The sequence below is a fragment of the Oryzias melastigma genome, linkage group LG4 (assembly GCF_002922805.2).
Source record: "Oryzias melastigma strain HK-1 linkage group LG4, ASM292280v2, whole genome shotgun sequence".
Classification (NCBI taxonomy): domain Eukaryota; kingdom Metazoa; phylum Chordata; class Actinopteri; order Beloniformes; family Adrianichthyidae; genus Oryzias; species Oryzias melastigma.
This window is the reverse complement of record NC_050515.1, coordinates 14,841,195-14,866,534: the sequence shown is the minus strand read 5'-3', so window position 1 is coordinate 14,866,534 and position 25,340 is coordinate 14,841,195. Positions and strand designations below refer to the sequence as shown.

Genomic DNA, 25,340 nt, shown 5'->3' with positions numbered 1-25,340 from the left:
AAGCAGCCAATTTTATATTTACTGTGACAAGAACTGTGGACTTTCCTTCTGTCTTTTTCATTTTCTCCACTAGTGTGTTTGAATTGGAAAACCTTTTGTTGTTAAAGTGAACAATTGGGACATGTAAAATAAGTGTACGGTACATTCTGCACCAGCAGATGTGATCACCTTTGCAGTTATGACAAATTTCATTCAACAGGACATTTAATCTGCTTTGTTTTTTGTATTGTCTTACTTTTGTTTCAGACCAAATATGTTTAATGAGTCTTTTTTCATCATTATTGTAAGCAGTAATCAGCTAAACTGATTTCTCTTTTTAAAATCACATCTGCTAAGAATAATTATGTTTTACTTTTAGGGTAAAAAGCAGTTGAATCTGGGCGGTCCATCTTTCTCTTTGGATCCTGATGGAAGTCTTCTCATCAATTCTCCCTCTGGAAATGAAACTGGGGAGTTTATCTGCACCGCTTTCAATGCTGCTGGCTCTGCGTCCAGGAAGGTCCAACTCACAGTTTATGGTAAACCTTTCACGTAACGGTAATGAAGTCAGCAAAAAATGATTAGCCAAAATTGTGGCATTTCCACTGCAATTTATGACTTATGAGGACCAGATCTCACAACTGTTAATACATCTTACAATTTAACAGTTGGGATGTAATCACACTTGTGTCTGCCTGACTAGTCCGACCTAGATCCAGTTCTGGCGGTGCTGGAGATTTAACACAGCCAGTGAAGGTCTCAGTGATTGAAGGCGAGGATGCTTTGCTGCCCTGTGATGTTCGCAGTGTCCCTCCTCCTACCATCAGCTGGGCCAAGGGGAGGCAGCTCATCTCCCCATTTTCACCCAGGTAAAACCTGTCACTACTGTCTGTGTTAGCTGAAGCTGAATTCAATTTCATGAGGTAAAAGGGAGAAAACAATCGTGTAACTTTGAGTATTACAAAAGGAATATCCTTTTATCAGTTAGCATAACACCCTGGAGAAAGCCCACGCATGCATGAGCTGAACATGCAAACTTCACACAGAAAGAACCCATCTGGGTTTTGAACCAGTGCCAACCACTACTCCATTGTGCAGCCTTTTATAAGTACTGCTGCTTTTATATACTAAACAATCCTTTTTGTTAAAAATGATGCTTGATAATGGAATTTTTTTATTTATACTTATAATACTAACTTGTAGCATAAAACAGACATTTGTGAGGATCATCGATGTAATTTGTAACCAAGCCTCCAGCCATCGTCTTTGCAGTGCTGTGTCTACGAGGAACAGTTTGTGGTTTTATAAAATAAATGAGTCATCCTCATTTTCTGTGGCCCGCTGTGTTTATCGTGAGCCTGCCGCAGTAACTGTAATTATAGTTGATGGTGGATTATTAAGAATTACTGTTTGTTCTAAAAACAGTCATATCATTTAACAGCAAGTCATTTAGGTTTTTTTTCTCCTTCTTTCGAGCTTTGCAGGTAAAGTCAGTGTCTGGACTTTCCCTCCACACACTAATGAAGGTCGTTGTTTTTCCTCCCGTCAGGCATAGCCAGCTTACTTCTGGTTCCATGAAGATCCTGGAGACTAGAGTGTCGGACAGTGGACTTTATGTTTGTGTTGCTTCCAATATTGCTGGTAACCTGACTCTCTCCACTGAGCTGAGTGTGATGGGTAAGTTCCTGAATCCCTACAAGAACTACATGATGATGCTAAAGAATATTTACTTCCAGTACCCCTACGATCATCTTTTCATCTATTTAAAAAGCATCCAAAATAGTGTTTGAATTATGATTATACAATTTTTATCCCCAAAAAATAGTAATTTTCTAGGGCAGTTTCTGCAGAGCAGCAGGAGTTTGTTAAAAGTTCCCCTCCCTGCTGCGGCGAAAAGAGGAAGTTTATGGTAGAATTGGCATATTTTCTTCATCATTAATAAGCTCTTTTTCAACCAGCATTTTTGGCAGCTCCTGGTTTACAACAATTGAATAAATAAAAACTCAGAAATGCAATTGTAAGCATACATTTCTTCCTATATGTCCATCATTAAAAAGTGCCTCAAGAGCATGCTAAAAACACCAAAAACACACTTTTCATCAGTTTGCCTTTAAGTAAATCTAAAGCTTTTTCCTTTTGTTACATTTTTTGAATTAATATGACATTTTTGCAACACACAGTACATTAGAATCACACCACTTTCTGGTTTACATATGTTTTTGCTTTTCCTATTTTCCATTTATCCTGCAGTACCCCCCAGAATTCATCCCGGGCCCAAGGTGATAAAGGTGCAGGTGGGCCACACAGTCGACCTTCCCTGCGTCGTGAAAGGGGTACCAGAGCCGGCAGTAACATGGACTAAAGACCTTAAAAAATATCAAGCATCACCGGATGGCAGCCTGTTGTTGAAGACTGTCACACTGGAGGATGAAGGAACCTACACGTGCACAGCCTCTAATAAAGCGGGCGAGGATGAGGCTCGCATTAGGGTTGTAATTCAAGGTTGGTTGAGGAATTTTATTTTTACCAAATCAAATATAAAATTATCAATTTTAATTTAAAAAAAACATAGTAGGTTAAACTTTTTAGGGAGTTTCAAAAGATTAAAGTTTTTATTGTACAAAACAAGTTTTTCAAAAGATGGAAAAATGCATTTAGTGCTAAATTATTATGTAACTGAGTCACTGAAACCCATCGTTAAAGGAGCTGTGACTGATTGAAGTAATAGCAGTTGTCCTATAACATATCAAGATCCTTTTTTTGAAAAAATATTTACTGTACACATGTATTTTCAATGGTTCAGATGTTTTCTTGCAGTTTGTATCTGTAAAATGTGTCAGCTCAGCGTTTGCTCTTTCAGTCCCGCCTGTTGTTGAAGTACTGGAACCCCCCTTCAACAGCCCCTTGCAGGAGAGAGTTGCAAACCAGCGGATTGCCTTCCCCTGCCCTGCTAAAGGTAATCTGTACTTTAAACATTTCAACATAAAGAAGGCATTAACTCGTATTTACATAGAAAAATTATCATTTATGCTGAATTTCTTTTAGGTTTGCCAAAGCCAGTGATTCGCTGGTTGCATAATGGCCAAGAACTGACAGGGAATGAGCCGGGGGTGTCCATTTTGGAGGATGGGACCCTGCTGATCCTCGCCTCAGTTTCACCTCTGGATAACGGGGAGTATGTCTGCACTGCTGCCAATGATGCCGGATCCACTGAGAAAAAGTACCAGCTCAAAGTCAATGGTGATTGATTAGCTTTTTAAATTATCGTATTATAAATTCCATAAGAACATCTCAAACATAGTATTGCCTTTATGGACGTTTTTAGTATAATCTGTATCCTTTGGCACCCCCACAGTGCCCCCAGACTTTCATGATCGGGACGTGCAAGGAAACCTGTCGGTAATTGTAAACCAGCCCATCAGCTTGGTGTGTGACGTTGTAGGAAGTCCAACTCCTGTCATCACCTGGTACAGAGATGGGACTCCTGTAAGTGTAATTTCACTTATAATAAACAAAGTAAATAATAAAGATCCTAACAGGGTTTTCCTCTATATTTTTCAGTTTTTTTTGGTTTTTTTTCGATGACACACTTAGATAAAACTAAGCACCACACAGCTTTGTAATTTTTATTTTCTGCTCTTGTTTTTACTACTTTAAAAGTAGAATTTTAAACTCTGTCCTTTCATTCTTTAATTAAATTAAATGAAACGGCTTGCAAAGGAAAATAAGCTTTGATTAAAGGTTGCTTAATCCAGGAAAACAGACTTTAAAGTAGCACTCCGGCTAATTTTTTTTTTTTTAGCGTTAAAGCGTTCCCGCTGGTCTTTTAATTATTATTTTACAAGTTTTAGCAAAAATCCAAAGACCTGTGTGGCTTTTTCTTAGACCTAATTTGTGCAGAGCAGTAGGAGGTCATGAGAAATTTGCCTCTGGGTTGTGAGCGGTACTGTTGCCAAAGAAGTAACCCTATGTTCATATCCCAGCAAGCCTTTGCTTAAAATCTCTCCCGTTAGCTTACAGCTCCTGTAAGGAGCTGGCCATGAAGTGTAACTCACCTCAACAATTCACTCAACCAGGCTCAGATGAGGAAAATGAAGACGTTAATGTATCTATTTGTCTCTAAGTGGAGAATTTAGAGTTGGAGCTGAGCAGGTAGCAGTTTTATCTGCTCCTAATCTATCACAATTTGAATAAAGAATACTCAAAAATGCAGTTTTAATCTTGAATTCTTTAATATATGTCGTCCATCATGAGAAAAATGCTACAAGAACATGTTAAAAACACATTTTTCATTGGTGTCTTTAAAGCATTACTCTATATCCAATACGACTCCATGCAGGCAGAATGGACTGGCTTGAGCAAGTGTTGATTTTTACACTTGAATGACTGCAATGTGAAAATAAACAGTTGCTAGCATCACAGTTTCTTGGCTCATTTCTGCTCACTTGGCCGTTGCGTTTTTGTCTCCTGCCAAACACAGAATGTTTCCTTTAATTTGCTAATCATGAGTGATCTCATCCAGGAAGATGTAAAACATTTGTTTCCAATGTCTTTTTCACTCTCATCAACATCACTTTTTATCTGCACAGATTCAAAATGATTGCCTTTTTAAAGGTTTAATTGCGTTCTAGGATGATGTCCAACACATTTTTCAGTAACTATTGTCAGATAGTATTTCTGAAGCGCTCATTTATGCTATTGCATTTTACAGTGTGTTTTATCCTGATGGACAGGTAGTTTCTGGTAGCAACATCCAGATTCTTGACATGGGAAAGACGCTGAAACTACTGAAGGCCATAAAGGAAGATGCAGGGAGCTACAGCTGCAAGGCCATCAACGTAGCAGGAAGCACCGAAAAAGACTTTTTTCTGGATGTGATGGGTAAGTAAGGGGGTAAACTCACAGCGAGACCAAAAACTTTTGTTTTCTTTGATCAAAACCAAATTTGTTTATTTTATTTATGCTGTCTTGTGCCTAAAATGTAAGTATTTTTGGGATATAAAAGGCTCTTATCTTAGCGAAAGATATGGAAAAGTTTTTTTGGAGACTTTACTAAAGCTGAAATAACACATTGCTTTTTTTTCAGTCCCACCAAAAATTGTCGGATCTGACTCTCCTCAAGCAGTTTCTGTGATTGTCAAAGAAGAAATAACTCTCGAGTGCAAAGTGCAAGGATCTCCTTTTCCCATAATCCAGTGGTTCAAAAACAGGAAGTAAGTCTGATGTACAAAAAAAACAAAGAAAGAAAATGTAAGGAATTGTTGTGTAATAACCCCTGGTCCATCCTTCTGGTTCTTGTTTCATTAGGCTAATGTTTCTAGGTGATCCAAATCTAGAGGTCACCAACAGGGGTCAGGTTTTGCGGATTAAAAGTGCCCGTCTCGGTGACCAGGCTCTCTACCAATGCAGTGCCTCTAATCCAGCTGGAAAACAGTCCAAAGACTTCAACCTTATTGTCTATGGTAAGTTTCTTGAAGCGAAAATCAATTAAATAAATAACGTTTTAAGCACATGAAAAATGTTTCCTATTTTTTCTCAAATGGCAGTTCCCCCCTCCATTAAAGGAGGCAACATGACCACAGAGGTCACAGCGTTGCAGGACACCGTGGTGAGGTTGGAGTGTGAGGCACGTGGGGTACCGCTTCCCACCATCACCTGGTACCGAAAAGGAGCCGCCGTGTTGTCCAGCCGACAGGCTCAGTATGTGGAACGAGGTCACTTCCTGAAGATCCCTCGTGTGCAGGCGGCAGATGCTGGTCAGTACACCTGCAAGGTGACCAGTGTGGCCGGTAGTGCCGAAAAGAACTACGAGCTGGAGGTCTATGGTAAATATCTATTTTTTATTTATTTTTTTGCCTGCATTTTTATCTAAAACGCTGAAAGCTATTAGTACAAGTTTCTTGATATTTTTTTGGGGTATTATACCCTTATTTGCAGAAACAAATGAGGAAACAAATATTTATTTTGTTATTTAATCTTTATTTATCCAGGCAGGGCAAATTCAAAATGTCATTCCTATTTATAACTTTGGCCTGGCAAAAAATATGCTGAAGATTTGTGACAAAAAAGATCCAAAATCTTAATGTAATATATATATAATATATATATTTTTTGTTTTATAGACATTGTGATTACATGTGCCCTTTTCCAGCATGCTCATACTGTAAAATGTTGCTGTATTGATATACATTGCATAGAATTGTATAAATCACAAGTGTCTCTAATTTTCCTTTTTTTATAAACATATTTGTCAAATTTGAAAGGTATGTAAATAAATGTAGGACTATATTTCTAGATCTACAAAATAAAAATCCAGGACAGAATCCTAATTTGCAACAAAAATTGCATTAAAAGCGTCTAAAGCAGCATAATAAGAAAACTTATTTACTTGTAAGTAATTTAACATCATTAATGCTGAATGTTCATAAAGTACAAATTTGTATATATTTACTTTAAAAACGTCTTACTGCGTTTGAGGGGAATGTGGGTTTAAGAGTTTGAACCAAGACTCTAGCAAATGTTAAGTCTTGGAATTGAACCCACATCCAACAGAGCTTCAGCCACCACATCCAACAGAGCTTCAGCCACCTGCTTCCATCTTTCAGAATTCCAAAGGTTTGAATAAGGATCTACGCTTGACTCTAAAAAAAATCAAGATTATTTGACACTGAATAATTCCTTTTAACTTCTTTTTAATTATGCTGAAGTCTGGAAGTTAATGTCTTAAAAAGCAATATTTTTTACATAGATTAGCCTTCAAAGCTCCTAAAAAAATGCCATATCACATTAAATAGCTGGGAGTTATAAACAACATTTTTGTTTCTTCTTTTTTATTTTCCCCCCACAGTTCCTCCAACCATTGTAGGGGGTGATGATGGGCCAACGGAGAAAAAAGTGATTCTAGCCAAGTCCCTGATCCTGGAGTGTGAGGTGTCGGGTCACCCTCCTCCCTCCATCACCTGGGTGAAAGATGGAGTTCCTGTGCGGGATGGAGAAAGCGTGCGTGTGTTTGAACAGGGGAAAAAAGTAGAAATTGTATCAGCGAGCGCCTTAGACTCAGGCCGCTATGTTTGTGTGGCTACAAGCATCGCAGGAGACAAGGAGGTGAAATACGACGTCAAAGTTTTAGGTAAAAAAACAAAAACACTGAAAATTCACCTCTGTTGGATGTAAATAAATATAAAATTGCAACACAGATTTACATAATCATAGTCAGCCATAATGTGAATTTAACCCTTATATTATGTTATGGGCCATTTTAACCCAAAGTATTGATTAATCTTTATTTGTCTTCATAAAGTTTTGTAACTTTTCCTCATTTGCGGTCCTCAACTAGTGTATAAAATCTGGACACTTTAGTGGAATGTCTGTGCAGAGTTTGCATACAAAGATTATGTTGCAAGTAATTTTGACCCGGACACTTTCATACGGGTAACTAGCTCTACAGATCCAAAATAGATTTCTTTTCTCATCTATCACCTTAAAAAACTTGAATACAACAATTCAAAATCTACTTAAAATGAATACTATTGTATTTCTCTATTTATTTAATATTTAATCAGCATTCGAATTCTATTTTTCTTTTTACAGTTCCACCTTTCATTGATGGAGCCGATGATGTAACCGCTCGCACAGTTTTAATTAACAGCCCCATGGAGCTGGAGTGTCAAGCCACAGGAACACCTGCACCTGTCATCACGTAAGGTGTCATTCTGACATGCACAGAGCAGAACCAGACATGCATGCACTCACGCTGTCATCGGGAAACCTTCCCCTCAACAGGTGGTTTAAGAACGGGAAACCGCTCAGACAGGGGCAAGGCTTGCGGATTGCAGCCAACGGGCGACGACTGGTTGTTTCCCGCGCTCAAGTTTCCGACACCGCGCACTTCCAGTGTGTGGCCACAAGTGAGGCTGGAAACCACCAGAGGGACTTCAATGTAGTAGTTCAAGGTAACAAAAAACAAGTTTGTAATTTCTCTTGATGGTATTTATCTTCTCCTAAAAATGTAAAAAAAAATCTGTAAAGTTTATTGCTCAAAAATAGAAGGATGTTTTCAGGAAGTTTGAATGTTCTAAGCCTCTCTCTGCAGTGCCTCCATCTATCCGTATGACTGGGCCGGCTGAGCGCTCAGTGATTCTCAATCAAACCATCAGTTTGGAGTGTATCTCAGCTGGAATTCCTCCCCCAAGTATCACATGGATTAAAGACGGTCGACCTGTTGATGCAACAAAAGGACACCTTAAGGTCAGTTTTTCCAAAATGCTTTTATTATGCAAAAAAGTCACTCCAATAATGAGTCTGCAGAGTAAAAGCACAGAAAACTTCAGTAATTATCTAACAAACAGCATGAACATGTTCACGTTATTTTAGTTTTAAGTTTGTTTCATTTTTTTGTTTGAATTTTTTGTTAAATGATGTTAAATGAAATGCTTTTGTACTAATAATTCAGAATTCAAAACTGAAAATTAAGAAAGTAAAAAGATATTTGTTTTCAAAAATTAATAAGAAAAATAAACTTATCGAGAAAGTTTTTCAACCGCAAAATAATCTTAGTTTTTAGAAACATGTCTTAGGGACTACATTTTTTTAAATAAAAAAATAATTCTTTGTAAGACCATTTTTCTTATCCCATTGGCATATTTTTTTGCCTATTTAAAGAAAATTTGCCAACTTATTTCTAAAGGGCCTGTTTTTACAGTACAGCAAGTAATCAACAGTTTCAACACTATTTTATGTTTCTTTCTTCCAAAAAAGTTGCAGTCAGCAGGCCGAACATTCACGATCACAGAGGCCAGACAGGAGGATTCTGGGAAATACACCTGTTTGGCCACCAATGCAGCCGGTGAAGCACAACAGCATTTTCGACTGAGTGTCCACGGTAACTCACAGAGACATTTACTCTCCTTGTTTTCTGCACTGTTCTAGATTTATTCAGTGGAGATATATGTATTTGTCCTTGCATTTAATATTTAATTTTTTCCCCAGAGCCTCCCAGAATCCTCTTTTCTGAAGAGACCGTCAACCAGACTGTTCTGTCTGGCTTTCCTATTGAGCTTGAGTGCAAAGCTACTGGAAGCCCATTACCTGGTGAGATTGATAACAGATGTCCTTCAGTGATGCTCTGCCTGCTAACAGGCTGCAAATCCTACTTTCCTCTGATCATTAAACTGGACCTCCAGCAAATTATTTCAGCTATTGAAGAGCAGAAAATGGATATGGAAATACTTATTTTCCTGCTCCATTATACAAATAAATTCTTCAAAAATCGTGAAAGTCTTAAAAATACTATTTACTTATTGTTTTCTTGCATGGTTTTTGTTGATGCTCTTTTTGGTACATTTATGCTTCAGCTGTCTCCTGGTCCAAAGATGGCCGGCCTCTGACCAGTGCAGCTGGCGTGTCGGTGGTGAAGCGAGGCCAGGTGCTGCAGATCGAGCGGGCGCAGCTGTTGGACGCTGGCGTGTACAAATGTCAGGCTGTCAATCTGGCTGGAGCTGCAGAGCTTCTTTACAGCCTGCAAGTGTTTGGTAGGTGTTTATTGTTCCAATGTGGCATTCAATAAGGATCCCTCCAACACTCCTTTTTTTATGCTCTTTAGTGCCCCCTACCATCTCCAGTCGAGGCGGTACAGTAGCAGTTGTGGTTAATGAGGCTGCTAAGCTGGACTGTGAGGCTTCTGGCGTTCCCTTGCCCAGTCTTATGTGGCTAAAAGATGGCAGCCCTGTGACGAGTGTTGCTCATGGGACACAGGTATCCCATCATATATTCAAAAAATGCTTTTCATTTATTTCCAGTCCCTCTTGAAACTGTTTTAGATGTTGACCTACTGACGATCACAGATCAATGTAGTGTGTATTTTCGTGATTCTGGGGTGTCCTCATCCACTCTGCTCCTTCCCCAGGTGTTGTCTGCTGGCAGAGTGTTGTCTCTGAGCAGTGCACAGATCAGTGACACAGGTACATACACCTGTGTGGCCATTAACCCTGGTGGAGAACAACAAAGGGAATACGAGCTCAAGGTTTACGGTGAGAAAATCATTATTGGCTTGTTCTATTTTTTAAAATACAATGTTTCTTCGCTATAGCATGGTTCACCTTTTATTTTTCTAATTTATAGTATAGCTTGCTAAATATATTTAAACCTTTGATCATTATCAGATCTTGCGTTTCGTTTTGGACTTATTTTTCCACAAAAGTTTGAAAGTCTCTGTCTTAGAAAAGTGTACAAAGTGTGTAAAGAAGATTTTTTGGCATAAAACATCTATAAAAAATCAAAAAATAAAACTGACTACTTTGAGGATTTGATTTACTGTGGGTCATTTTTAGAATACCACTTCCGCAATAAATAAGGGGCCAGTGTATCTAAAAGGAATTTGAAAATTAACAGAAAAATACATTTCAACAGTAAAAGGACATGGAAAGTTGGTACATACTCAGAAGTGGGACATCCCAACTCGTAGATGGATAAATATCTAAGCTCAGCATTTAACATTAACCTTGCATTTATATCACAATTCAGACTTTTGGAAAAGTTCTATGTTAGAACAAATCCAGACAGATGAAAAAATGATTTTGAACTTTTTCATTAGTTTTTCCGGCCACAGATTTGCAATAAACCCATCAAACTACCACATAAAACTTAAATCCGAGTTTAATCAAAAGCAATGCCACAGAGTTAAACATAAACCATCACATAGAGTCTGTGTGCCACTTGTCGTATATATGTGCCAGTTTATGTCTGCAGAATGGCATTTATTTATTTAAAGCAATCAAATGCAGTTTCTTCTCCAGAAAAGGAGACAGATTTTCTGTGCTAATTGCTTCCATTCGACAGCCACTTCCTGTCTGAGCCAATGCTAAGCAGAGTCTGCTAGTCGTTTTTCAGTGAGTTGCGGCTCTGTCTGTTTAACATCCATGACACAGGAGAAATTGATCTGAAATGACTTACTGTAGCTAAACTTTTGCCAATAAAGAGTGACTGTTTCATGTTAAACAGCTGAACAGGGGCTTAAACAAAATTCCTCTTGAACTAGATAATGCACATAAGGATTTTTGTCTGGTTTTAGGAATGACATGATCGTGTTTAAGGTCCATATTTTCTAAATTGAGGACCAGACAATCTCTGGGAGCAAATTAATTATAACTTCATACTTTTTAATAACAGGAAAAAAAAACTTTTAACCTGAAAATGTTATTCTTACATAATTTAGTGATCGTTATCTTACCACTTGTCTTTATATTTGCCACAGTCCCCCCTAACATAAAGGGTGAGGAGGTGAACTCTACAGTGATGCTCGGTCAATCGGTGGAGCTGCTCTGCCAAAGCGATGCAATCCCCCCGCCTACACTCTCCTGGCTCAAAGATGGCCGCCCTCTCTTTAGGAAACCTGGTTTGATTGTTGCTGATCATGGAAGTCGACTTAAGGTAAAGTTAGTGAGACACACCATGAAAACTTCCTAAATGTTTTATGTAATTAAATATGTTAAAGGTAGGATGTTTTAAGGTTATTTAAACACTCTTACTATGGTGGTTTTTGATAGATCAAAAGTGCCCAGGTTCAGGATTCTGGCCGGTATACCTGTGAAGCTACTAATGTTGCTGGAAAAACGGAAAAGAACTACAACCTCAATGTCTGGGGTAAGTTTATTCCCAAAATAAGTAGTCTTTAGGATGAATTTTAAAAAAAATAGCTTTACTCCCTAAATATGTTGAATTTAATCATCTTTGAAACCAAAAATCTATCATTCAAACACCCAAATTGACCTCTAGATTTATTTTTTATGTGAAAGTAAAACAAAAACACTTTTCTCTAAAAAATTTGAGATTGTGCATTTATGAAAATGTTGCTTCACTCTTTCTACTAAGACTCAATTGTGCCACTAAAGTCTTCTTTTTGATCGCCTCCCTGTGGTATCATATTGTAATTGCAGTTTCCCCCAGTATCCGTGGCTCTGAGGTGGTTTCTCATCTGACAGTGATTGAGGGAAGTCCTATCACCTTGGTGTGCGAGTTGAGCGGCATACCGCCTCCCAGCCTCACATGGAAGAAGGATGGTAAGTATATATGCAGGGTAGGGGTCAACTTCTAGGTTTCGAGGGCCAGTGTCCCTCATGTTTTCCAACTAACGTGCCATTGAAGCTCCTTATTGGCTAAAACACACCTGATCTAGGGAATGAGCTGCAACTATGACAGGTTTTCTGAAAAGTAGCAGGATGCTAGCCTTCGAGGTCTAGAGTGACACCTCTGATAAATGAGAACAGAAATATTTAGCGTTTGCTTTGGTTTAGGTTCTGAGCTCAAGTCAGACCAACGACGACTCAGGATTTTGTCTGGAGGCCGTCAGCTTCAGATTTCCAGCACTCAGAAAGCAGACGCAGCCTCTTACACCTGTTTAGCCTCAAGTGCAGCGGGCACCACCTCTAAAGAGTATATCCTGCAAGTGTACGGTACGTATATAGTTAATGGTCTCTTGTCTTTCTTATTAGGTACTCATCACAGTTTCATTCTTGTGTTTAGTCCGCCCCTCCATCAGACGTGATGAAGGAGAAAGCGATGACTTTACGGTCATAAAGGGAGGAAATATTACCCTACATTGTGCTGCAGAGGGGGTGCCACAACCTGCAGTTTCATGGCTGAAGGACGGACGGCCCATCACAGGACAGCATAGTGCAAAGGTCCTGAATGATGGGAGGCTGTTGCAGATTAGAGATGCAGAGGTTACAGACACCGGACGTTACACCTGCGTCTCTGTTAATGTAGCAGGACAGGCCGACAGCAAGTACGACGTCAATGTACATGGTATAACTCTTAATCTTATACTTTTGCTATTTTTACCTGACAGTCTAATATTTAAAGGTTATGTTACCCCTCTGCTTCAGTCCCTCCAAGCATACTTGGTCAGGTGCAGTCACCAGAAAACATCAGTGTTGTTGTGAAGAACCCAGTGGCTCTGAGCTGCGAGGCTTCAGGCATTCCCCTTCCGACCATATCCTGGCTGAAAGACGGTCGGCCTATAAAAACATCGAATTCGGTGCGCATCCTCTCAGGTCAGTTGTTTTTTCACTTTTTAGATTTTTATTGAGTCAAGTATTGTGCACTAACTGTTAATAATCTTTAAAAACAAAAGCACACTTCCACAACAAATATTGTATATATATTTTGCATGATGATTTGTTTATTTGCTAAAATGAACTTTTTTTTTTTTAAAGAAAATCACAATATTAAATATTTATTCTTCAGGAGGACGTAGTGTTCGTTTAATGCACGTTGCAGTGGAGGATGCTGGGAGATACACTTGTATTGTTTCCAACAGTGCTGGAGAGGAAAGGAAAAACTTTGACCTTGATATACTTGGTAAAAAGACAGCAAATGTTTCTATTTTTTAACCTCAATGTTGAAGCTTCTTTAAAACCGTAAAAATGAAAGTTTGATTGCCACTTAGACAATCAGAAAGATTCTTTTAATTATTTAAATGACAGTTCCCCCGAAGATCGTGGCTGAGGGAACTGTTGTGGATGCTAAAGTAAAAGAGAAGCGCAACATCACTCTCACCTGTGAAGCATCAGGTACGTTTTACTACATCCTTACCAAAAAAAACTGTATATAGCTCTTAATTTGCCTCACAGCTGATACAGCTTTTTCTTTTCGTTGTTTGAATGTCCCAGGTAACCCTGTACCAGAGATTAAATGGCTGAAAGATGGACTGTTGTTGGTGCCTGACAGGCACCACCAGATTTTGTCTCATGGCCGTTTTCTTCAGATCTCAGAGGCCCACGTTGCAGACACTGGCCGCTACAGCTGCCTGGCAAGCAACAGTGCAGGAGACCGCAGCCGCCATTACAACCTCAATGTTCTGGGTACAATTTTATTTATAATTTTTGTAGGGACAGTGCACGTTAAAAGCGTCACTTCAAGAATTTTATCAGAGGTTATTTTTCATCTGTTGTCCCTGGACAGATGTTCAAAAACTAATAACAATTGAAAATAAAAAATAATAAGGATGTGCAATAAAAAATACAACTAAAAGACAAGCAATTAAAATACCTACAAGTGTTATAAATAAAAATGCATACATTATGAAGCATTAAAACTAATGCATAAAACACATTTAACTGCATGAATCAGACAAAAGAAAGAGGCATATCAAAATTTAATGTTTGCTGTTTTAAGAGACTTTTTTAAAAAGATTATATGTGGTAGCTTCTCTACCAAGAGAAGCAGTGTTAATTTAGATGAAAATACACTGTTGGGCAGCTTGATAAAAGATTCAGAAATATTCTGACTGGTGCATCTACTGCACACCTCTCGGTTCCAGTTTCACCCACGATTGCCGGAAACGGCCCTGACGTTTCTGCAGAGGAGGTCACCGTGACTCTGAGCAGTCCCACCTCGCTGGTGTGCGAAGTCCAGTCGTACCCTCCGGCTTTGATCACGTGGCTAAAGGATGGGGTTCAGTTTGAATCCACGCGCAACGTTCGAGTCCTTCCAGGTTTGAGACATGAGGAGCCCCTCAAAATGAAGCGTCGGGTGCATATCTGACCCCCGTGTTTCCAGGTGGTCGAACGCTGCAGATTCTTAATGCTAAGGTGGAGGATGCTGGGAGGTACACCTGTGTGGCTACGAATGAAGCAGGAGAGACACTAAAACACTATGAGGTCAAAGTTTATGGTGAGTTTTTGATGACTTGACTTTTAACAGAAAGCTCAACATATTTTCAAAATTATTTTAGTTTGAAAAATTATACATCAAAGGTCATAATGTAAATTCTTTGGTCTCCAGTTCCTCCACAGATCGATAGGAACGACATTTCTGGACCTGGACTTTCCTCTAAAGAAGTTAAGATCACAATCAACAGCACACTGACCCTGGAGTGTGTAGCTCAAGCCTTTCCCACCCCAACACTGCAGTGGTATAAAGATGGACAGGTAAGCTTTCAGAGATCTATCTATACGTGATTTTCGTTATTCGATAACTTGTAACTAAAGCATATTTTTCACAGATCCTGCAAGCAGATGACCACGTGTCTGTAACAGCAAACGGTCGTATCGTTCAGATCAAACACGCTCAGGTGTCAGACACGGGCCGGTACACCTGTGTGGCTACTAATGTCGCAGGAGAGGATGAGAAGGACTTTGATGTAAATATACAAGGTGAACTGGGCTGACTGATGCTGACATGTTAAAAATGAGCCTGCAGACACCACATCCTCTGAGACTCATCATTGTGCCAAAGTTTGAAGCCAGCATGAGAAAATCTGTGTTTTCTGACTGAATCAGTTTTCTGCAATAGTTCTGAAGGCTTTCTAAAGCCCTTTGAAGGTTTCTTTTTGAACAGTAACTATTATTTAAAAAAAAGATTTATGATTATGTCATTTTTTGGCAAAATCAAAAATGTGTCATTTTCTGCAGTGACAATAGTTCTTTAGAAATTTGCCTCTGAGTTGTGGGTGGGACTTTTGCCGCAGAGTAACCCCGCCCCCACTTCTTATCATCCATCTGTTTACCTGCTCACCCGCTGGCTTACAGACCCTCATAACCCTAACCAGTGCAACAAAAATATTGGAGTTTTGAGTCTGATACCAGCTCAGATGAGGAAAACAAAGACGTACATGGATCTAGAGCAAGCTTGTGGCCTGCCGGTTGTAGATTCTATGTCACAGCTAAATTCTTTTTTATAGTGTATTTTTGCTTCTGCTCCTAATTTACGACAATCCGCAAAAAAAGTTGCTCCGAAATGCAATTTTAATCTTAGTTTTCTTTATATATGCACTCCATCATAAGAAAGACACGGAAGTATATGGTAAATACAATAAAAACACAATTTTCATTGGAGTGGGTCCTCATGCTTAAAAAAAGACACTTTAAGAAATAATTCATTGTTGTGTTTTGACAGCTGACATTCAAATCTGCAATTATTTAATTTAACTCTGTAGAGCTGAGGCTGAAAACCTCTTTAAAGGCTGCAATTTTGACATTTTTAATGCAAGGTTTGACTCTTAGTGTAAATACCTTACATTGTCTGTTAGATCCTAACCTCCCAGATCAGTTTTTAAATGTTTTTTTTCTTTTTTCCAACTCCCCATACCTTTTAGTCCCACCTAACTTCAATAAGCCTGGAGGAGCTGGTGGTTCCGTGTCGCTTCCAAGCTTTGGAGGAGATGCTCGAGATGTGATACTCAACAACCCCTTCTCTCTGTACTGTGAGACAAATGCAGTGCCCCCTCCAACGCTCACCTGGTACAAAGATGGACAACAGTTGACATCTAATGACAACATTTTGATCCTGCCGGGTGAGTCGCATCAACTGGAGAAAGAAAACAAAAAAGATAAAGAATCTTCCCCTAATCTTTGCTCTTTGGTTCTCAGGTGGGCGAGTGTTACAGATTCCCAGGGCGCAGCTTGAGGACTCCGGCAGATACACATGTGTGGCCATCAATGAAGCAGGGCAAGACTCCATTCAGTATGACATTAGAGTGCTGTGTAAGTTTTTTTATGGGTTTACAGCTAGGGAGGAAATACTTTTGAAGCGGATCCGACACTAATGCATATCTGTCCAACCTCAGTACCTCCAGCCATACGGGGAAAACACACCGATGTGCCTGATGAGGTAACAGTCCTCGTAAACCAGACAACCCAGTTGGACTGCCATGTGGATGGAAATCCAATCCCCCAAGTCACCTGGTATAAAGACAGCCAGCTCATTAGCTCTGAAGGTCCATACAAAGTTTTGTCCAATGGGCGAACTCTCCAGGTAAAGAACAGAAAAGATGAACTGGTTAAGCAACAATTAAGGAAAACCTTTGAACTGTAGGTTAATATTTCACTGCAAGGTTACATTAAGACTTGCAAATGAACTAAACAGCCTTAATGATGACAGCAATAAAGGATTATTAAAGGAAACCAAAGATTTAGCTCTTTCTTTATTTGATCATTAAGATATATATGCTCAAATTATTGTTAATTTTAAAGTTTTGCATTTTGTAGTAAATATATTTTTCTTTTAAGTGAACTACAACCCATTATTTCCTCTTAGGTGGTTTCTGCACTGGTATCAGACACAGGGCGGTATGTGTGCGTTGCTGAAAACGTGGCTGGAAGTGCTGAAAAACTATTTAATCTGAACGTTCATGGTAAGTCCTTGAAGGATCCTCTCTATTATCTTTTTATTGGGTGTAACGATACATTTTTACACTGATACGATTCATGTTAGTTTGTTGTTACCAATCCGATTCATAGTGGATATTGGTTATGAACAATCTGATTCACCGACCTAAAATTAATCCAGGAAATCTTTAGCCAAAAATTGAACCAGTGTGACTCAGAGATAAATACCTGGTACTGAATAGTGCACGTGAAGTTTTCTAGATTCCCTTTATTTCTTACAGGATAATGAATTGCAAGTTAAATATGTGTACAAACAAACAAGTAAACAAGAATTAATGGTAATTTCATTAACCTTTTAGTTTATAAAGCAGCCCACTGTTGCTTTTCCTGGTTGGATTGTGGGTAAAATAAATCAATTCATCAATAAGTCCATTAATTTTTATCACATATTCTTTGATTTGAATCATTTTCTGTATTTTATTTTTGAAATGTGTAAAGAATTTAAGGATTATTGTCAGAAATGCTGGTCACTTTATTAAAAAAGTTTTTTTTTTCCTGATCTGTCTTTACAGTGCCTCCATCCATTTTTGGTGTGAGCATGGAAAATGTGACCGTGGTGGTGAACAACTTTGTCTCCCTTTCTTGTGAAGTAACTGGCTTTCCTCCTCCAACACTGAGCTGGCTAAATGACCGGGGGCCCATTCAGGCCAGCTCAAACACGCTCATCATGCCAGGTAAATAATGAGTCATGATCACAGTTTGAAATTGAGGGAATTGTTTCAAAAATGATCTGAAGTAAAGTTGCATTTTCTGTCTCATTTAGGTGGTCGCACTTTGCAACTCCTCAAACCAAAAGTGTCTGATGGGGGGAAGTACACCTGTGTGGCTATGAATGCAGCAGGAGAGGCTTACAAGCACATTCATCTCACTGTTTTTGGTCAGTTTGGATCTTTGTGGTTTCATCCATATGTTTCTGCGATTAGCTTTTGCTTGACAGATTTTCCTGTCTTTGCAGTTCCCCCCAGTATTCGGGGCAACAGCGGAGATGCTCCTGTAGTGGTCAATGTCCTTGTTGGTAAATCAGCAACTCTGGAGTGTGAGTCCAACGCTGTGCCTCCACCCAACATCCTCTGGTACAAGAACGGCAGAGTGCTGACAGAATCAGCCAATCTGCAGACTCTGGCAGACGGACAAATCCTTAAGATCAAAAGCTCAGAGGTAAAAAAAAAAAGTTTTTTCTATTCCATCAGATTCTGAATTTTTTTAAACCTTAGAATTTTGTTTCTGAATTTTTTAAATCCTTTAAATTTTCATTCTGATTTTTTTTTTTAACCTTTGATTTTTGTTGGTGCTGAAATTTCATGTAAAAGCAACAATTCAAAGGTTTAAAAAATTCAGAATCTGGTTGAACAGAAAAACTTCCATGAAAAATATACATTTATTTTCTCTGCTAATGCTATAAACAGCTTCCCCCTTTGTTATAATATCTCATCATTTCCTCATGTGTTTGTCTTGTGCCATTAAAATATAAATATATCTGTTTCTACTCTGTAGGTTTCTGATACAGGACAGTATGTTTGCATTGCCACAAACGTTGCTGGACAAGTTGACAAAAACTTCCACTTAAACATCCACGGTATCTGTTTACACTAAATGAATAACGTTGAATCTAACAATTCATTATTTCAAACTGAATTTTTTGGCTGACTACTGTTCTTTAGTTCCACCCAGAATTGATGGACCGGCACGCGAAAGTTTGGTGGAAATCATCAGTAACTCAGTTTCTTTTGCCTGCGATGCCTCTGGAATTCCTCCCCCCAGTCTCAGCTGGCTGAAGAATGGACACCCCATTGGTAAGTTCAGATTGAAGCTCGTTTTTATTCAAACATTTCATAAATCATACTTTAAAGTTAATGTTTTCGAATGAATACACATGACAATATTGGTTTTTCTTAGAGAACTCAGAGTCTCTAGAGATGCACATCTCATCAGGGGGCAGCAAACTGCAGATTGCACGGTTGCAGCTCTCCGATGGGGGAACATACACATGCGTGGCCTCAAACGTTGAGGGCAAAGCGCGCAAGAACTACCACCTCACCATACAAGGTACACATCTTTACTTAAAAAAAAATCTTCAAAGAATTTCCAAAAGCTTTTGGAAACTTCATTGTGATGTTGATCTTAGTTCCACCTAGTATCTCTGGATCCGACATGCCCAGTGAGATGGGGGTGTTGTTGAATGAAAGCATCCAGATGGTCTGTCAGGCTCAGGGAGCTCCAGTTCCAACAATTCAGTGGCTGAAGGATGGAAAAGCTGTCAACCATACTGGACGCAGAGAACTCAGGTACATATATTTATGTACCTGACTATATTTGACTAAAATGTGAATTTAAAGCCATATCTAAGGAGGAGAAAACTAATTATAGCATGTAAGGGTAGGAATAACGTAAAATCAGCCCTGTGAAGTGTTTTTTTTTAAGATGGAGCAGGTTTGTTTGGAATGTTTTCCAATAAAGGGTGTGTTAATTCTTAGTGTTAGTCCAGATGGCAGCAGACTCACTGTGGTCAAAGCTCACCCCGATGACAGTGGAAAGTACACCTGTGTGGCCACCAATGCTGCTGGAGAAGAAGACAGGATCTTTAATCTTAATGTGTATGGTAGGTCCAGCTTGTTCTACAACTTTGGCTCCAATGTGATCTTAATTTTCCTGATGTTGAGCTCCTCTTTCCCCGCACAGTTCCTCCAGTGATAGTTGGTAACAATGGATCTCCCGAGCATCAAACTGCAGTTCTGGACACTTCTGTCAGTATACAGTGTGTTGCTGCTGGGACTCCTCTTCCTCAGCTCCACTGGCTGAAAAACGGCTTGCCTCTGCCAGTCTCCTCCCACGTTCGACTTCTTTCTGCAGGACAGGTGCTCCGGTAGGTCAGTTGTAATGTCATGAAATCAAAGACTTCAGTTCTGTTAATTAAAAATAATAAAGGTTTAAAAATTGTTTTTAACAAGGAGATAATTGCAGAGATGAAACTCCTAAATTTGGAGAAGACTTATCACTATTCAATTTCTTTTCTTGTTTGATTTTTAATTAGACAACCAAACATAAGGTAAGAAGTGTTACGAAATGACTTTTACTAAAATAAAACTATTTTGTTTGTTTCACTTTCAGGATAACACGAATCCAGGTGTCAGATGGTGGAAAATATACATGTGTTGCTTCAAACAGAGCAGGAGTAGACAATAAGCATTATAACCTCCAGGTGTATGGTGGGTCTGACTGTTAATATCTAGTATTTTCACACAAAAACATCAATAAAAAGTTTATTGAGACTTTAAACTTCTGTCTTCAGTTCCTCCTGGTTTGGATGGAGCAGGAAGCACAGAGGATGTGACAGTAATCAAAGGCAGCACGGCGTCTCTGCTGTGTGTTGCTGATGGGACACCAGTTCCCACCATTTCTTGGCTTCGGGATGACGTTCCTGTACTCCCTGAACACAACATGGTGCTTCTTAACCTCAACACCACATTACAGATCAGCCTCGCTCAGGTTAACGACAGCGGACATTACACTTGTAAGGTCTACAATAGTGCAGGAGAAGCCAGCCGTCACTTCAACCTGAAGGTGTTGGGTGAGTATCAGCAAAAAGTTGTTCTAAAATTCAACTTTTGTTGGATAAATAAAGGAAAACCTTTTGATTTACTCTGCTTTCATTAGAGCCTCCACACATCACGGGTTCCGGTGTATCAGCAGAAGTATCTGTGCTGGTTAATAATGTCCTGGAGCTGCAGTGTGAGGCTTCAGGGATCCCAACGCCCTCCCTGACCTGGTTAAAGGACGGACGCCCGCTCCCACAGACAGACAGTCTGCGCCTCCTCCGTGGAGGGGAGATCCTTCGTATGGCTTCCGCACAGGTGATAATTAGTTTCTGACACTAAATACATTTCAAATTTTATTTATATTTGTTGTTTATTACCTATTTTTCACACTCAGCTGGAGGACACGGGAAGATACAGCTGCTTAGCCAACAGCCCAGCAGGAGATGATGATAAGGAGTTTCTTGTTCAAGTACATGGTTGGTAACAAGCTGTAAATGTGAGCCACACAGTGCAGGGTACAAACTGTACTTTTCCACTACTACTGGAAGCGTCTTCTTTCTAAGTAATATACAAACCTGCTTTAAAAAGATGCATACTTTTGTGAAACATATGAAAACCATAAAAAAATTTAGATTTCTGATTTAGTTTTAGAGTGCACTCAATTTATGCAAATATTATCAAATTAGAAAAAATTTGAAAATTTAGGATAACTTTTGTCAAAAACAAAATTGCGTGATGAAATTGACTATAATATATGTCTGTGGTGAATATCCTTCAGTTCCGCCTAACATTGTGGGTGAAAGCTCGCCTCAGGACGTGTCTGTACTGCAGAACAGACAGGCAACTCTGGAGTGCAAATCTGACGCCGTTCCACCTCCAACTCTGACCTGGCTCAAAGACGGCAAACAGCTGCAAGTCAGTAGACCAATAAAAAGAGTAAATTGCTGTCGTTACTGCTAGCTTTACTGCCTGTATTTGTAAAGCATTTTTTTCATCTGCACAGGCCTCTGCACGTGTACGCATTCTTTCAGGTGGACGCTACTTACAGATCAACTTAGCAGAGCTCAGTGACACGGCTCAGTACACCTGTGTGGCGAGCAACGTGGCCGGGAAGACTACACGAGAGTTTAACCTGAATGTCAATGGTACAGTTCATGAAAAAAAAAATGGAATAATTTTCAATAACTTTAAAATAACTTGATTTTAAATGAGAGAAAATATGTTGTTTAAACTAAATGTATTTCAGTGGCCCCAACTATCAAGGATGGCCCACAGACGGTAACAGTGCATGTTGACAAACCGGCGGTGCTTGAATGTGTGGTAAACGGAGTGCCCCCACCTCGAGTCACCTGGAGGAAAAATGGAGCAATATTAGGTGGAAACAACCCCAGGTAAACATAAGGCAGGAAATCTTACTTTTTCTGACATCACTTAATTACACATTAATTCTTCTCATTTGGATTGTCCAGGTACACATTTGAGGAGGGTGGGTCTCTACGTATCCACTCAGCTCAGGTTAGCGATACTGGGCGCTACCTCTGCCTAGTGACAAATCCAGCCGGGACTCAACGCCGGAGAGTTGATATGCAAGTGTATTGTAGGTGGTGAACAGTTACAAAGTGAGTTATGTCACGTAACCACGCAGTTACTGCATTGCAATGCTTCTTTCCCATGTGCTAGTGCCTCCATCAATCGCCAACAGTCAAACTAACGTGACCGTCATTGTCAACGTGCAAACGACCTTACCTTGCGAGGCCAGCGGCATTCCCAAACCCACCGTCAGCTGGCAGAAAAAAGGACAAACCATCAGTACTGACCAGAACCAGCACATGTACAGGTTGATCCAGGTTTTCTTCCTTTTTCATTCAGAACACCAAATTTAAGACTTCAATTAAAATTATCTCTATTTGTCATCAGCTATTTTTTTACATTGTATAAAAATAATTCATTTTATGTTATAACCGTTTTTAGGTTACTGTCATCAGGCTCCCTGGTCATTTTGGCACCGACAGTGGAGGACACAGCTGTGTACACATGTGTGGTTTCCAATGAAGCAGGGAACAATTCCAAATCAATCAATCTGACTGTCATTGGTAAGAAACACTCAGCTCAGTAGTTTTAATTAAATGTGTTTTATCTCCACCATAATTTTTCTTTCTCTCTTTCTTGGCCTACTAGTTCCTCCATCTATAGCAGATGAACCCACAGAGTTAGTTGTAATCAGACAGTCCCCGGTGGTCATTGGTTGTACTGCATATGGTGTACCTAAACCTTCCATCCACTGGAGCAAAGATGGAATGAAACTACCCAATAAAGGACGAGGATACAGCATACTACCAACAGGTTAATATTTACTTCAAATCATTGTTTTAAAGAAATAAAAATGTATACACAATGTATAAAATTGTTTAGTAATCCTCTACAAATATGCAAAAGTTGTAAATTTAATGAACTGTAAATGGGGTTTTAGGGGAATGCTCAGAGAATGGATCAAAATACTGCTTTAAAGTTGTTTTTCGTCAAGAATTAACATTAAAATAAAGTTAAAAGCTCAAAAAAGTGGATTTTGCATGATTTAGTAAATGTATTAATGAGTGTTCTGGTCTGTACACAGGTGCAGTGGAGATCACCTCAGTTGAGCTTAGTCATGCTGGACGCTACTCATGCACGGCCAAGAATATTGCAGGTTCCACACAGCGCCACGTGCCACTTACGGTCCATGGTAAATAAATCTGCTCCTATTTTCAGTATAAAAGTTCAAACTTTCCTAATAAAAGTCAAGGGTTGGGATTACTGTCTGTTGTCATTTACAGTGACTTGGATGTTGCTTTATGTTCTCTGTGTGTGAATGTTAACTTTCTTTCCTTCATGCTCTTTCTCAGAACTCCCAGTGATCCAGTCCCATCCGTCCACTCTGGATGTGATCTTCAACACCCCCATCACTCTGCCCTGCAGAGCCACAGGCTCACCCAGACCCACTATCACCTGGCAGAAGGAGGGCATCAACATACCAACCACAGGTAATCCTCTCTTCTGCAGGTGGGTCCATACGTACTTGAAATTGGTTGTTATAACATTTCTTGTGGTTCTGTGGTAGCTGGAGGTTTCACAGTACTCCCCGATGGAAGTCTGCAGATCACCAGAACGTCTTTGTCCGACTCTGGGACGTACATTTGTGTGGCTCAGAACCCTGCAGGCACAGCCATGGGCAAGACAAAACTAAGAGTGCAAGGTAGGTGGCGTGTAAGCAACATAAAAAAAGACAAACAGAAGTTTCTACTTTTTTGACAATTCTGTCGCTCCCTGCTTTCATTTGTGTCCCTCAGTACCTCCAGTCATCCGATCAGAGACTCAGGAGTATGTGGCCCCTGTGGATTCTGCAGTGATGCTGCACTGCCACGCTGATGGCACCCCTCCTCCCAGCATCACGTGGCACAAAGAAGGGCAGCTGCTGAGTGACTCTGTGCGGCAGCGGCTGCTCAGCTCAGGATCCCTGCAGATCACCCTCATTCAGCCCACGGATTCTGGACGGTACACCTGCACTGCTGCCAATGCAGCCGGCACTGCTAGCCTGGACATGAGCCTCACTGTGCAGAGTAGGTTTCAACTCTGGTATTCATAAAAATCTCTCAGTTCCACTAAAGTCAATATCAGACACTTTGAAATGTTGCCCTATTAAACTTTCATCAACAGCCATTAAACTACGTTTTAATACCTGTTATTTCTATGAAAAGCATAAGGATTTAAGTAATTACACAGTGTAAATAAGGCAAATTAAGACATTTTTGATCAATTATTTGTATTAATATGACATCATTTAATTTATCAATACAATCTGTCAGAGAACTTCAGAAAAAAACGTACTGCTATTCTGATAAAATATCTTCCTCAGATTACAGAGGGGCTTCTGTAAATATTGTCTTTAATTTCTGTCAATTTCAACCCTCTGAAATAATAAATATAGTACATTTATAGATGTGTCAATAGAAAAAAGCCATCTTATAGCTAGAATTACTTTATTTTGAAATAACTCAGTGCAAAAGTGTCTTAAGTAAGAAGTGTTTTGTATTGTTTTGAATTTATTCAACACTTTTATCAAATTAGCAATCTTTTTTTTATTAGTTGTCTAAAATAAACCACTGCTTGGTGCTTTATTAAAGTCCTACACATTTACTTTTATTTATCTTGTTTGAGCAAATTCCCAAAATGTCAAATATTTTTGGAACTGATCCTGAAGTTAAACTTATATTACAAAATAATAAAAAAAAACCTTAACAATGAACTAACTTTTCAACACCTCCATAATATTAAAAAATTAAAAAGAAAATAGAAAAAAAGTGTGTAAGCGTGTTTCCCTTCTGTTCCTTCTCAGTTCCCCCGTCCATTCGTGGTGGAGAGCAGGAGGTTGTAGTCGTGGAAAACTCTCATGCTCAGCTGACGTGTGTGACGGAAGGCATCCCGCAACCCAGCCTGTCCTGGGAAAAAGACGGAAATCTACTGAGTGAAAGAGGCGGAGAGTACACCATCCTGCCATCAGGAGAACTGATCATAGACAGCGCTCAGGTAAACTAAAGGAGGAACAATATTAAATAGTTAATTGTATTTGGCGTCTAAATTAGGGGTCAACAATTTTCGGTGGTGATATTTGTTATTTTGACGT

General features: G+C 39.4%; 1 protein-coding gene across 1 annotated transcript in view; it reads left to right on the top strand.

Annotated features, from left to right (window-relative positions):
• Positions 1-25,340, top strand: part of hmcn1 (hemicentin 1) — a 72,997-nt gene that overhangs the window by 36,649 nt on the left and 11,008 nt on the right. Inside the window, exons 21-82 of the mRNA XM_024278969.2 lie at positions 359-518; positions 683-848; positions 1,529-1,656; positions 2,230-2,481; positions 2,840-2,935; positions 3,025-3,219; positions 3,335-3,465; positions 4,713-4,860; positions 5,066-5,192; positions 5,287-5,441; positions 5,526-5,804; positions 6,827-7,108; positions 7,570-7,678; positions 7,762-7,931; positions 8,072-8,226; positions 8,737-8,860; positions 8,968-9,069; positions 9,333-9,509; positions 9,581-9,732; positions 9,884-10,007; positions 11,231-11,406; positions 11,523-11,619; positions 11,913-12,035; positions 12,270-12,428; positions 12,499-12,780; positions 12,861-13,028; positions 13,222-13,335; positions 13,461-13,547; positions 13,647-13,838; positions 14,297-14,470; positions 14,536-14,649; positions 14,761-14,906; positions 14,981-15,131; positions 16,073-16,270; positions 16,347-16,460; positions 16,544-16,731; positions 17,014-17,110; positions 17,657-17,818; positions 17,908-18,021; positions 18,100-18,302; positions 18,639-18,720; positions 18,806-18,937; positions 19,041-19,190; positions 19,270-19,429; positions 19,619-19,743; positions 19,824-20,007; positions 20,253-20,350; positions 20,434-20,712; positions 20,799-20,995; positions 21,075-21,156; positions 21,459-21,595; positions 21,684-21,825; positions 21,927-22,071; positions 22,150-22,277; positions 22,361-22,517; positions 22,652-22,773; positions 22,859-23,023; positions 23,295-23,402; positions 23,563-23,700; positions 23,778-23,912; positions 24,007-24,276; positions 25,053-25,243. Of these exons, the coding sequence (XP_024134737.1) occupies positions 359-518; positions 683-848; positions 1,529-1,656; positions 2,230-2,481; positions 2,840-2,935; positions 3,025-3,219; positions 3,335-3,465; positions 4,713-4,860; positions 5,066-5,192; positions 5,287-5,441; positions 5,526-5,804; positions 6,827-7,108; positions 7,570-7,678; positions 7,762-7,931; positions 8,072-8,226; positions 8,737-8,860; positions 8,968-9,069; positions 9,333-9,509; positions 9,581-9,732; positions 9,884-10,007; positions 11,231-11,406; positions 11,523-11,619; positions 11,913-12,035; positions 12,270-12,428; positions 12,499-12,780; positions 12,861-13,028; positions 13,222-13,335; positions 13,461-13,547; positions 13,647-13,838; positions 14,297-14,470; positions 14,536-14,649; positions 14,761-14,906; positions 14,981-15,131; positions 16,073-16,270; positions 16,347-16,460; positions 16,544-16,731; positions 17,014-17,110; positions 17,657-17,818; positions 17,908-18,021; positions 18,100-18,302; positions 18,639-18,720; positions 18,806-18,937; positions 19,041-19,190; positions 19,270-19,429; positions 19,619-19,743; positions 19,824-20,007; positions 20,253-20,350; positions 20,434-20,712; positions 20,799-20,995; positions 21,075-21,156; positions 21,459-21,595; positions 21,684-21,825; positions 21,927-22,071; positions 22,150-22,277; positions 22,361-22,517; positions 22,652-22,773; positions 22,859-23,023; positions 23,295-23,402; positions 23,563-23,700; positions 23,778-23,912; positions 24,007-24,276; positions 25,053-25,243 (9,618 nt within the window). The remainder of the gene's footprint in view (positions 1-358; positions 519-682; positions 849-1,528; positions 1,657-2,229; positions 2,482-2,839; positions 2,936-3,024; positions 3,220-3,334; positions 3,466-4,712; positions 4,861-5,065; positions 5,193-5,286; positions 5,442-5,525; positions 5,805-6,826; positions 7,109-7,569; positions 7,679-7,761; positions 7,932-8,071; positions 8,227-8,736; positions 8,861-8,967; positions 9,070-9,332; positions 9,510-9,580; positions 9,733-9,883; positions 10,008-11,230; positions 11,407-11,522; positions 11,620-11,912; positions 12,036-12,269; positions 12,429-12,498; positions 12,781-12,860; positions 13,029-13,221; positions 13,336-13,460; positions 13,548-13,646; positions 13,839-14,296; positions 14,471-14,535; positions 14,650-14,760; positions 14,907-14,980; positions 15,132-16,072; positions 16,271-16,346; positions 16,461-16,543; positions 16,732-17,013; positions 17,111-17,656; positions 17,819-17,907; positions 18,022-18,099; positions 18,303-18,638; positions 18,721-18,805; positions 18,938-19,040; positions 19,191-19,269; positions 19,430-19,618; positions 19,744-19,823; positions 20,008-20,252; positions 20,351-20,433; positions 20,713-20,798; positions 20,996-21,074; positions 21,157-21,458; positions 21,596-21,683; positions 21,826-21,926; positions 22,072-22,149; positions 22,278-22,360; positions 22,518-22,651; positions 22,774-22,858; positions 23,024-23,294; positions 23,403-23,562; positions 23,701-23,777; positions 23,913-24,006; positions 24,277-25,052; positions 25,244-25,340) is intronic.